This window comes from Lithobates pipiens, unplaced genomic scaffold (assembly GCF_037356315.1).
Source record: "Lithobates pipiens isolate NorthernLeopardFrog02 unplaced genomic scaffold, aLitPip1_a1.2 Scaffold_16, whole genome shotgun sequence".
NCBI classification, from domain to species: Eukaryota; Metazoa; Chordata; class Amphibia; order Anura; family Ranidae; genus Lithobates; species Lithobates pipiens.
In genome coordinates, this window is record NW_027507748.1 from 86,201,041 (window position 1) to 86,214,792 (window position 13,752).

At 42.2% G+C, this 13,752-nt stretch overlaps 1 protein-coding gene across 20 annotated transcripts in view; it reads left to right on the forward strand.

The window, feature by feature from the left end:
• ROBO2 (roundabout guidance receptor 2) overlaps positions 1–13,752 on the forward strand; it is a 1,315,320-nt gene that overhangs the window by 1,199,599 nt on the left and 101,969 nt on the right. For all 20 annotated transcript variants that reach the window (XM_077480077.1, XM_077480086.1, XM_077480092.1 and 17 more), the window contains one exon: positions 9,542–9,663. In XM_077480077.1, coding sequence (XP_077336203.1) covers positions 9,542–9,663 — 122 coding nt within the window. The remainder of the gene's footprint in view (positions 1–9,541; positions 9,664–13,752) is intronic.

Sequence of the window (13,752 nt, forward strand, 5' to 3'; positions counted from 1 at the left end):
GTATGCCTGTGAAGGGGCTCATGTTTCTGGGGCTTAGAATTGTCCCTGCACAAAGTGTCATTTATGCAGGAAAAAAAGTCCTTTAAAATCACTCGCAGCTATTATGAATTGTCGGCTCCCGTAATACAGAGAACACTCATTGAAAGTCATTGATAAAAAAATAAATAAATAAATTTAAAAAAAAGCGTGGGGGTCCCCCAAATTCAATTACCAGGCCCTTCAGGTCTGGTATGGATATTAAGGGGAACCCTGCCTCAAATTTAAGAAAAAATTTGACGTGGGGTTCCCCCTAAATATCCATAACCAGACCCTTCAGGTCTGGTATGGATATTAAGGGGAACCCCGCGTCAAATTTTAAAAAAAATTGACGTGGGGTTCCCCCTAAAAATCCATACCAGACCCTTTATCCGAGCACGCAACCTGGCAGGCCGCAGGAAAAGAGGGGGGGACGAGAGAGCGGCCCCCCCTCCCTCCTGAACCATACCAGGCCACATGCCCTCAACATTGGGAGGATGCTTTGGGGGTCTGTGACCCCTCAAAGCACCTTGTCCCCATGTTGATGAGGACAAGGGCCTCATCTCCACAACCCTGGCCGGTGGTTGTGGAGGTCTGCGGGCGGGGGGCTTATCAGAATCTGGAAGCCCCCTTTAACAAGGGGACCCCCAGATCCTGCCCCCCCCCCTGTTTGAAATGGTAAGGGGGTACAAAAGTACCCCTACCATTTCACAAAGAAAGTGTAAAAAAATGGTTAAATAAAACAAACACACTTTTGAAAAATTCCTTTATTAAAAATAAAAAAATAAAAAAAAGATTCCAGCGGCGGTAATCCACTCTTCCTATCCAGCGACGGACGGTCATCTCTCCAGCGGTCTCATCTCTCCAGCGCAGCGAATCCTCCATCCTTCTTCTGTCTCCGCAGAGGAGACAATGCAAGGATTCCGGCTGCCTGACGTTTCTTATATACGGAGGGCGGGGCCACCCGTCACCTGACCCCGCCCCCCTCTGACGCAAGGGGAAACCCGGGGTTCCCTGTGACGTATGGGTGACCCCGCACCCCTCTGATGTAACACAGGCAGGTTTCCGTTACATCAGAGGGGCGCGGGGTCACCCATACGTCACGGGGAACCCCGGGTTTCCTCTTGGGTCAGAGGGGGGCGGGGTCAGGTGACGGGTGGCCCCGCCCACCGTATATAAGAAACGTCAGGGAGCCGGAATCCTTGCATTGTCTCCTCTGCGGAGACAGAAGAACGAAGGATTCGCTGCGCTGGATGAGATGAGACATCGCTGGAGAGATGACCGTCCGTCGCTGGATAGGAAGAGTGGATTACCGCCGCTGGAATCTTTTTTTTATTTTTTTATTTTTAATAAAAGAATTTTTCAAAAGTGTGTTTGTTTCATTTAACCATTTTTTACACTTTCTTTGTGAAATGGTAGGGGTACTTTTGTACCCCCTTACCATTTCAAACAGGGGGGGGCCGGGATCTGGGGGTCCCCTTGTTAAAGGGGGCTTCCAGATTCTGATAAGCCCCCCGCCCGCAGACCTCCACAACCACCGGCCAGGGTTGTGGAGATGAGGCCCTTGTCCTCATCAACATGGGGACATGGTGCTTTGAGGGGTCACAGACCCCCAAAGCATCCTCCCAATGTTGAGGGCATGTGGCCTGGTACGGTTCAGGAGGGAGGGGGGGCCGCTCTCTCGTCCCCCCCTCTTTTCCTGCGGCCTGCCAGGTTGCGTGCTCGGATAAAGGGTCTGGTATGGATTTTTAGGGGGAACCCCACGTCAATTTTTTTTTAAATTTGACGCGGGGTTCCCCTTAATATCCATACCAGACCTGAAGGGTCTGGTTATGGATATTTAGGGGGAACCCCACGTCAAATTTTTTCTTAAATTTGAGGCAGGGTTCCCCTTAATATCCATACCAGACCTGAAGGGCCTGTTAATTGAATTTGGGGGACCCCCACGCTTTTTTTTTTTTTTTTTATTTATTTTTTTATCAATGACTTTCAATGAGTGTTCTCTGTATTACGGGAGCCGACAATTCATAATAGCTGCGAGTGATTTTAAAGGACTTTTTTTCCTGCATAAATGACACTTTGTGCAGCGACAGTTCTAAGCCCCAGAAACATGAGCCCCTTCACAGGCATACTATAGACAACCCCCCCCCCCTACGAAATTTAAAGGAATATTACACTTTTATTGTTTCACTTTAATCATTATTAAAATCACTGCTCCCGAAAAAACGGCCGTTTTTAAAACTTTTTTTTGCATTGATACATGTCCCCTGGGGCAGGACAGTAACTTGCAAATTAGCCTTTAAAATTAGCACTTTAGATTTTGAACGTTGGAGTCCCATAGACTTTAATAGGGTTCTAAAGTATGCTATATACTAGCTCCGTCGAATCTTCTTTATACATTCAACAGACACCATAAGCCTTCAAAGACAGATTCGACCGTAATTCATGTGGATTTTCGGACGAATTCAATTTTTGAACGAAAAACGAAATAAATAAAAACGAATTTCGGGAGTAACTAAATAAATTAAGTTTTCGGACGAAAACGAAATTCCGAAACAAAATATTTTACTCTGCACATGTCTAATGAGGAGTGCAAAGACAAGTGTGTCATGCCTACAGTCAAGCATGGTGGTGGGTGTGTCATGGTCTTGGGCTGCATAAGTGCTGCCAGCACTGGGAAGCTACAGTTCATAGAGGGAACCATGAATGCCAACAAGTACTGTGACATACTGAAGCAGAGCATGATCCCCCTCTTCAAAGACTGGGCCGCAAATTAGTTTTCCAACATGATAACGACCCCAAACACACCTCCAAGAAGTAAATGAAGAACAAACAAACTCTGGACAGCCGCACTCCGGATCGAATGAAAAGTAAAAAGGTGCCTTTATTTCTTCAAATGAAAAAACTCCACATCACACGAATCACCACAGCAAAGGAAAAAATATAGAACCAAATTACTGATGCGTTTCACGCTAAAACCAGCGCTTACTCATAGCTAACTCTTGTTCAAAGAGAAACAAATATATACTATATAAGTGTCAACACGTGATAGTAAAATCAAAGGTGAAAAGCAATGGCAGCTGATAGACCATCATCATGAAATCTCCACACATGTGACTCCTGCACTTAATCGTTGAGTGATTAAGGGTGAATACAAGTGGAAAAGAAAAAAGAAAGAAAAGGAAAAAGGGTGAAAAAAAGGGGGGAGGGGGAGGGAGGAAGGAAAGGAGGGGAAGGAAAGGAGGGGAGGGAAGGGGGGGGAGGGGGGAAAAGAAGGGTTTGGAAGGGGTGGAGGGGGGAATGTGTGAATAACAAAAATACATTCATTGTTTTATTACTTATATACACATTCATAAAATTGATTCAGCCCTGGAGGGTTTCTCTCTCTCCCCCCTTCCCAACCCTTCTTCCCCCCTCCCCTCCTTTCCTTTCTTTCCCCCCTCCCCCCTTCCACCTCCTTTTCCCCCTTTTTCCTTTTCTTTATTTTTTCTTTTCCCCTTTTATTCACCCTTAATCACTCAACGATTAAGTGCAGGAGTCACATGTGTGGATATTTCATGATGATGATCAGCTGCCATTGCTTTTTACCTTTGATTTTAGTATCACGTGTTGACACTTGTATAGTATATATTTGTTTCTCACTTTGAACAATAGTTAGCTATAAGTAAGCGCTGGTTTTAGCGTGAAACGCGTCAGTAATTTTGTTCTATATTTTTCCCTTTGCTGTGGTGATTCGTGTGATGTGGAGTTTTACTTTTCATTCGAACCGGAGTGCGGCTATCCAGAGTTTGTTCGTTCTTCATTTACTTGGTTTGTGCAATTAGCCTGCACCTGGAACCTCTACCTGCCTGGTGAGTAAGCAGTTTGTCGGTGGATTGACCTGGAGCGGTGGATCTTTGTTTTCCTTGTTGACACCTCCAAGAAGACCACTGCCTTGCTAAAGAAGCTGAGGGTAAAGGTGATAGACTGCCTAAGCATGTCTCCAGACCAAAACCCTATTGAGCATCTGTGGGGCATCCTCAGATGGAAGGTGGAGAAGCACAAGGTCACTGACATCCACCAGCTCCATGATGTCGTCATGGAGGAGTGGAAGAGGACTCCAGTGGCAACCTGTGAAGCTTTGATAAACTCCATGCCCAAGAAGATAATGGTGGCCACACAAAATATTGACACTTTTGGCTCAATTTGGACATTTTCACTTAGGGGTGTATTCACTTTTGTTGCCAGTGGTTTAGACATTAATGGCTGTGTGTTGAGTTATTTTGAGGGGACAGCAAATTTACGCTGTTCTACAAGCTGTACTTTACATTGTAGCAAAATTTAAGTTCTTCAGTGTTGTCACATGAAAAGACATAATAATATATTTACAAACATGTGAGGGGTGTACTCACTTTTGTGAGATACTGTATATATTCTTATTATATTAGCATCTGTTTAAAAAAAAGTGATACATTTTTTTAAAAGTCTTTTTAAAGTATTGTACCCTTTAAAGTCTTACTTTTTGTTTTAATTTGATTATGGTTTAATATCATAGGACCTACGTAAGGCTATGTAGTGTACCTTTTATCCATACAACCTCATTAATTAATATAAATATGACAGGTGGAAAATATTATAAAAGTAGTACTTCTAAGGAACTCATGGAAGAGCATTAGAAAAATAATTTGAACAGAGCTAGACAAAGGAGTGAAATACGGACACACATATATATCAGCCTCTTATAAAGCTCAGCATGTGTGCAAAATCTCCAAGGCAACAGATGCATTGACACTTTTTCCAGGCTAATAAATACAATTAACTTCATTTGCTTAAATGGCAAATGCAGTGGTTTGCTAATGATACTAGAGGGTCAGTCCGGAAAATGAGAACATTGGCTGATAAGTGTACAAAGGATGCACTTGTCAATGAAGCTGACATGACCATTGATTGAATCTGTATCATGAAGTTATGAGGTATAGATTGAATTTTAAATGTATTCCATTTCCCTCCCATTCCCTTGTCTTAAGGATACTATTTGTATCCAATCACATTATTGGTGCTTTGGTTGTTTCTTGATCTAGCGGTGTTACTTGTATAGTATATTTGAATCATGAGTCATATGGCATAAAATAGAGTATGGCTAACCACTTGATTATTGGGCACTTAAACCCCCCTCCTGTCCAGACCAATTTTCAGCGCTGATGCACTTTGAAAGACAATTGCGCGGTCATACAACACTGTACCCAAATTCAATTTTTATAATTTTCCCCACAAATAGAGCTTTCTTATGGTGGTACTTGATCACATCTGTGCTTTTTATTTTTTGTTAAAAAAAAATGTAAAAAGACCAAATTAAAAAGAAATCTTTAATTTTTTTTATATTTTGTTATAAAATTTTGCAAACAGGTAACAGGTAATTTTTCTCCTTCATTGATGTATGCTAATAAAGCGGCACTGATGGGCACCAATAGGTGGCAGTGATGGGCATTGATGGGTTTTATAGAGCTCTGGGAGAATGTGTATCACTAGAGGAGCTCTGAAAGGAGAGATGCTGTGTTCTTACACACAGCATCTCTGCTTGCCCCTCCCCTTTGCTGTCCATTCCCAGTGCATTATTGTATATTGTGACTGGGTTTATATTTTGACTGCTTTTGCCCAATCACAAGCATTCTGTGATTGGGCAAAAGGAGTCAAGGGATGGGATGGGCTTGCGGCTATAAGTGACTCTGCAGCTGCTGGAGCAGAGACCAGAAGTTCTAGCATTGGAGCACTGGAAGTATAGCGATAGCTATGCTTATGGTGTTCCACAAAGCTGTGAATTGTAAATTAAAGAGATAAGGCTGGCCATAGATGATACGATTTTCTTCAATATCGAAATTCAGCCAGTCCCTGCTGAACCCACTGAATCGCAATGCATGGCTTAAGTGGCATGCACTTCGTGGGACTTAAAGGGATTGTAAAGGGAATTTTTTTATTTATTTAAAATAACAAACATGTTATACTTACCTCCACTGTGCAGCTCGTTTTGCACAGAGTGGCCCCGAACCTGCTCTTCTGGGGTCCCTCGGTGGCTGTCTCTGCTTCCTCCCGCAGATGCTTCTCACGTTCATGCGAGCTCCCTCGCATGGTGAGAAGCATCTGCAGGCGCGCTCCCGTGATACAGCCGGCGGCTATAGCCGCTCGCTGTATCACACGGCCCCGCCCCCGGCTCTGTGCATGTGATTGACAGCAGCGCGAGCCAATGTCTGCGCTGCTTTCCATCCATCCACTCCAGCCAATCAGCGGCCAGGCTGAATGGTGGAAAGGACGTCGGGGGACATGCGCGGGACATTCGAGGGGTCAGGGGTCAGGTAAGTAAAACAGGGGGGCTGGGGGCGCCGGGACTGTCAGATGTTTTTTCACCTTAATGCATAGAATGCATTAAGGTGAAAAAACATTTACCTTTACAACCCCTTTAACCCCTTTAACCTCTAGTAATCTAAAAATAAATTTGAAATGGCTCAATTTCTTGAGTTCAACTTTACACTTATTGGTGTAAGCCATGATAAAGGAAACTTACCAATATTTTACATAGTTCCTTTCTGTCATAGAGCCACTTTACATTAAACTTCTGGTCATTTTTGAAGAATACCTAAATGTTTTTCCATACAATGCTCAGTTCAATGCTCAATTTCTAACCTTCATTAAACCCAAATAAACCTTCCAGATTGTATGCTTTATTGCCAGGCTGCATATATAGCAATCATTATGATCTTTTCCTCTTTATCAAAAGCAGAGTTCCACCTGTCTTTTAGCTTATTAAAAGTCAGCAGCTACAAAAAGCATAGCTGCTGACTTTTAATAAACCGACACCTACCCCACGGTCCAGCGATGTGGTCACCTGGAAGCTAGCTCCTCTTCCTCTCCTCTCCTCGGCACCATCATGGTAACTGTGGGCACCCATGCACTGCACATGCGCGAGTCATCTAGGGCGAGAGGAGGCGTCACCTAGGCGGGCCGAAGAAACAGGAAACAGAAAGGGGGACAGGAAGTCCTACGAAAAAAAGGGTACACCCCCCCAAAAAAAAATACATGCCAAATGTGGCATGTCAGGGAGTGAAAAGTGCTTAAAGTGGAATTTCCACGTTTGGGTGGAACTCCGCTTTAACCACTTGCGGCCCGCCATATAGCAATATGACGTCGGGAAAGTGGTTGCAAAATCCTGACCAGACGTCATATGATGTCGCCAGGATATCAAGCCGCTGTGCATCCCTGTGGGTGCACATAGCGGCAATCGTTGTTGCCGTGTGTCAGTCTGACAAACTGCAACTCCGATCTAGGTAAACAGTCTCTGACAGAGACTCTTTACCACATGATCAGCTAAGTCCAATCACAGCTGATCACAATGTAAACAGGAAGAGCCGTCTCACTCGTGTCTGACAGATGCGAGTAGAGTAGAGCCGATCGGCTGCTCTCTTGACAGGGAGGGTCTGTGCTGATTGATTATCAGCTCAGCCCCCCTTTGGATGCCCACCCAGGATGACCAGGATGCTGCAACTACCACCAGGGATGGCCACCACACTGGACCACCAGGTATGCCACCCTAGATCACCAGGGATCAGTGCCAAAGTAAAATGTCTGCCGGTGCCAGCAGTGATGCCTATCAGTTAAATCTATCAGTGCCTGCCCTCAGTGCCCATCAGTGCCCAGAAGTGCTGTATATCAGTGCCACACATAAGTACCCATCAGTGCAGCCTTTTAGTGCCCACCAGTGTCGCCTATCAGTGCCAATCAGTGCCAACCAGTACCACCTATGAGTGCCCATCAGTGTGGCCTATCAATGTCCATCAGTGCCACCTATCAGTGTCCATCAGTGCCGCCTATCAGTGCCACCTCATCGGTGCCGCCTCATCTGTGCCCATCAGTGCAGGAGAAAACTTACTTATTTAAAACATTTTATAACAAAAACAAAGAAAAGCTTTTTTTTTCAATTTTTTTTTTTATTTGTTTAGCAAAAAATAAAAACTACAGATGTGATCAAATATCACCAAAATAAAGCTCTATTTGTGGGAACAAAATGATAAAAAATTTGTTTGGGTACAGTGTAGCATGACCGCGCAATTGTCATTTAAAAAGTAACAGCGTTGAAAGCTAAAAATTGGCTTGGGCAGGAAGGTGCAAAAGTGCCTGGTATTGAAGTGGCTAATTGGTAGGTGCTGCAGTAAGGATTAAAAACCCAATGCTGCAGGAGTCTGGAGAGTCAGACTGCAGCTCTCTCACACAAAGCAGTGGTCCAGCTCTCCTGCGATCCAACATCTAGGTAGCCAGGGTGCTGTTGATTGGCACACTGTTCAAGAAGGAGCACAAGGAGTTATCTTGCAACACAGGACAGTCAGGCTGTTGCTTTGTGTAAGAGAGAAACTGTCTGACTCTACAGACTCCTGCAAGATGGGGTATTTTGTTTCAGAGGAAACTACAACTGATTTTTACATAGCAGATACCTTATAGTGTTGATCATCCTAATGTATGTCCCTCCTTTTCTTCAGTAGAATACTATGATATCCCTAAAACAAGGGATAAAGTAACAACCTTTAGGGTCACTTGATTTGGCCCACCTCTAAAGTCTGTCTGTGGTTAAAACGTTGACATAATTCCAATTGAAGGTGACCATAATTGCAAGACGTAGAGAAGAAAAGTAGAAAAAGGAAAAACAATAATACTAGTGAAAACTTAGAATATTGTATGTTATTTTTTGTCTTTTACTGAAAAGCTGGAATTGCTCTTTAAACAGGTGCACCCTAAGTTTAATTTCTTTGCCAAGGAGAGAACCATTCAAGGAATACTTAAGATTGTGTTATTATTAATCAGAATAGCTCTACACTTACAGCCAATACACCTGCACTCAGTTTCACAGGTACTTGTATCAGTGAAGAGTCTCTTCTACAGTCAGGTTTCTTAATTATGAAAAATTACTGAATCGTGACCTAATTCTTGTCTGTATTAGCAGAGATACCATGGCTTGATTAAAAGTGTTAATCAGTGATTGTGGAGGATAGTTTAAATAAAGAAGTTAAAGAAACAGAGAGTTGGCTGTCTTAGTTTAGTTAACATTTGTCAGTAGATGGAAGGATGCAGATTGGTACCCTTATATGATTTCTGCAAAACCAATATTATGCACAACATGCTAAATACACATTGGCATTTTTTCATCTGGGGTTGTAAATGCTAGTCTGAAAAGCATACCACTCAACTGTGAGTTTTAGCATTATGTAAGCATTTAGTAAACACCAGCCAAGTTGGCTCTTGAAGCTTGCTAAACTCTGCCAAAGCCTTCTAAAGGACAGATGACACCTACTAAATGCTTGTTTTAGTTACCACTAGCAAAAGGGTGCTTGTTAAATGCTTTGTAAAGTTGCTGCCCTGCCTGAAGCTATTCAGGCGGGTATATACAAACTAGGATCAAGAAATGTCAAAGTGGCCTTAGCCTAAATTACAATTTTATCCTATGTTTGAATATGTACTTATTATAATATATTATAACATTCTGTCATTGCATTTTCTCTATTAGATATAAGCCCAACTGTTCAAGGAGTGGACCATCGGCAGGTTCAGAAGGAGCTGGGAGATGTGATTGTTCGGTTGCATAATCCTGTGGTTCTTTCACCTACCACAATTCAAGTCTCTTGGGCGGTAAGACCAACTAACTAGTTACGTTAAAACACCATCTGACCCTATCTGCCCCGAATTTTGGCATCAAGTTAGTTGCCAGAGGATGTTGATGGATTTCTGGAACAGCACATTCTCTAAAAAATTCCTTGGACCTTCATATCAATACAATGTTAAAACTGACCTGGTTGTGGGAAGTGGCCTGAAACACAGTATGTCATGATTTCTAGCTTTGGCATGTTGGGAAATACAGCCAACAATGTTTTGCGTATTTAAAAAAAAAAAATTCCACCTCAGATATAGGGACAGTCATGTATGGTGCGCTTTAAGAGAGCCATGTTTTGCCAAAATTAGGTAGTCAATAAAAAGAAACCAACACTTTCACAAATTCTGGAATTCCCTAAAGTAACCAGCTGAAAAACTGTTTGTAAATTAGCTAATGAGGTTGATTTACTAAAACTGGAGAGTGCAGAATCTGGTGCAGCTCTGCACTGAAACCAATCGGCTTCCAGTTTTATTTTTTTGTCAAAGCTTAACTGAAGTTAAAAGCTGATTGGCTACCATGCACAGCTGCACCAGAGTTTGCATTCCCCAGTTTTAGGAAATCAACCCCAATGTCTGGGTATCGTTTGCTGATAATCTGCTGGATATCATACAGCATTGAAACTGTAAAGATGTTGTAGAAATACTGCATATGCTGTCAAAGAGTTAAAACACACACAGTTTGTTAATACATTGCAAAGAAAATGTGTTAGTGATTTGATTTTGACACATTCAGTACACATAGTATAACAGGGTTGAAAACTTAGCACATTGAATATCTAAAAAACTAAAAATAACATAAGCTTTGCACACTGCTTGCATACTGCTTAGAATTTATAGTATAGCACAGAGACTAAATGCTATAGCTATATGTAATAGCTATATGTATAGCTATATGACTAGAAGAACAGGAAGAACAAGAAAGCACTGGGGCAGTGCTAGAAAGTTAAGTAAGTAGGACTGTGGCCTTGCATTATTAGCTTCTTATAATCCAGTTCCCATTGTTGATTTTTTGAATTTTTGTGGCTTTGTGCTCTCCCCAAGTTTGTATGGGTTTTCTCTAGGTACTATAGTTTATTTTTCTACTACAAGGACAAATCCATGACTTACAGCCCTGTATTTACAGACCTTGCCTTTTTTTAACAAGCTGGTTTCCTGGTTGACCTTTCTGCTTCAGCAGTTTGCAACACTGACAGAAAGCAAGTATGCCGATGAGGATATCTAACTTGGTCTGCATACTAGTCTTCATCAGTGACTAGTAAGCATTAAAGCATTAAAGTCAAAGGTTCTGCATAATGGACAAGCAACTAACATTTTTAGAAGGAGGTCTTCAATATGGCAGATCCTGTATTTTTGTCATGATGGGTTTACACTTGACCTCTAATCCAAGTGACCATAGTTTGCCTGTAAAACATTTTCCTATGTTAAGAACATTAGATTGTATGCTGATTGGAGGCCAGTATTGAATTGACTGGCTCCTACTGGATGCAGAACATACTTATATAATATTTTAGAGCTAGATAAATACAGGAAGCTGTAAGAAAAAAAGCTCAGATCAAGAGAAACAACCAAAGTAGTATGGCATCTCATAATGATGTTGCCAAGCAGGCATACTGCATGTTGGAGCTGCTACAAGAATGTCCAACATTGTGGAAGACAAAGAACATGCTAGAAAGATTATATATTCCACCTGACTTGGGAAATGCCAAGAACAATATAAACCTGTGGTCTAGCAAGAACATGGTTGGGATGACATCCTTAGCCAGTGCCTACAACCAAGACCATGAAATGTAGCTAAGCTGAAATGATCAACCTTGCAACCTTTCTGATGACATCCTTAGCCAGAGCCTACAACCAAGACCATGAAATAAAAATAAGCTGAAATGATCAACCTTGAAACCTTTCTGATGACATCCTTAGCCAGTGCCTACAATGAATACCATGAAATAAAAATAAGCTGAAATGATCAACCTTGCAACCTTTACAGAACTGGTCAATGTGGCCCATCTATTCAGTTGGGATATTCAATATACAGGCATGGATGTATAATGTTCACATTCTAACAGTAAGTCTTGTATTATCAGAAAAAAATCAGTGGGTGTTTAGTGAGCACAGTTTCATTTGTAATGTCATGTTTCTGAAAATCGTTTTTGTATGTGCATAAAACAATTAATTGATGGGAGGCAAAGATGGATGTAAACAGTTTCGTCTGATTTACAGCCTTCCTTTATCTAAAAACAGCTGTTTAATGTCCCTCCTAAAACACAGCTTGTTTTTCTTAGTATTAACAGACCATTATTGTGAGTTACATCCATATTTGCACGTACATTTGCTTAACGTAAAGACAGCGAAGTTTATTAAATGGTCTGCTAATGTCACACTGACATATGTTTCACAAAGCTTAACAGTGACACATTTCTCCGAATTCTGTTTGCACAGCTTGCAGACATTCTCATGTGTGTCTAAAACAAATGTTGATGCTGAGAGTGATAGTTTTCTCCAAACATTATACAGTACAGTATCTAAATGCAGTTAAAAGGCATCAATCAGATAAAAATAGGATATTAAAGTGGTTCTAAAGGCAGAAGGTTTTTTTATCTTAATACATTCCATGCATTAAGATAAAAAAAAAACTTCTGTGTGCAGCAGCCCCCCTCAGCCCCCCTAATATGTACATGAGCCCCATCTCGATCCATCAGTGTTGCACAAGAGACTTTGTTGTCCCGGACTCTCCCTCCTAATTGGCTGAGACACACAGTGGGTACCATTGGCTCCCGATGCTGTCAATAAAAGTTAGTTTGCCAATGAGAAGAGAGAGGGGTGGGGCTGAGCTGTGGCTCCATGTCTGAACGGACACACAGAACAGTGGCTTGGGTACACCCCATAGCAAGCTGCTTGCTGTGGGAGCACTTGACGGGAGGGAGGGGCCAGAAGTACCGGCAAGGGACCCAAAAAGAGGATGATCTAGGCTGCTCTGTGCAAAACCAACTGCACAGAGCAGGTAAGTATAATATGTTTGTTATTTTTAAACAAAAAAAACAAGACTTTAGTATCACTTTAAGTTAAGAGAAATAAAATAATCTGAGTATTATTTTCTCATACAGTTTATTATCTATTTATATAAGCTTTCATGTTCCTGAAATGGCTTGTTCTTTCAGACCCCCCATGTCTGTTTGTGCCTTCATATCATGTGCACATAAGCATTGGCTTGAGGGGGGTGCAGAGAGCAGTACAGTGGAAGTAAGAGGGGGTTAGTTCCAATCCATATAACTAGTCAATACAATTTTTCTTTATATTTCATCACTGACCGCATTTAAATGTTTCTTTCCTTTTCTTTGCCCCACCCAGTGGAGGCAAATTTAGAGCTTGTACCCTGTGCATGAGTACCCCATGTATGTATAACAACATGGTTGTTATCATGGTTGTTATCCTGTCTGACATGCCAGCTTGTGGTTAAGCAACCCTCATCCCCATCTTCCTCCGTGAGGGTTGAAGGCCCATGCTGCTGAGGGTAGTAGGGGGATGGGGGCTCTAGACAAAACATTTGTCTGTCTTGGGTCTTGGTGGTAGGTGGCACTGAGACAGAAAGTAAAGGAAAATTACTTTAAAACAACAATAAAAATTAGATATCTTCTTTCCTGATCTTAAAGTGGTTGCACACTCTTACATATACCCAGTGAAGTGACTGGCCTGAGGTGAATTTCCAAAGCTTGTTTGAACTTTCTGAAAAAAGGGGCAGAGAGCTGAAATTACAATTTGCATAGCTCATTGAGGAGAGCTCTGAGAGTTGATTGGAGGGAAGGGTCACACCCCCCTTCACATAGCACACAGGAACAGAGCTGCAGCTGCCAATCAACCAGAACTACCTCCACTGTCACCTTTTTTTTCTCTTGGTGTCAGGAAAACTTTTCAGAAGTGTCTCAGGCTGATAGCAGAGGAACGAGGCAGCAGACAGAAATGACAATTATGCCGCGTACACACGGGCGGACTGTATGGCGTACTTAGTCCGTCGAAACACATTTCAGCGGACAATCCGCTCGTCAGTAGGCTAGTTCGACGGACTAAGAATGG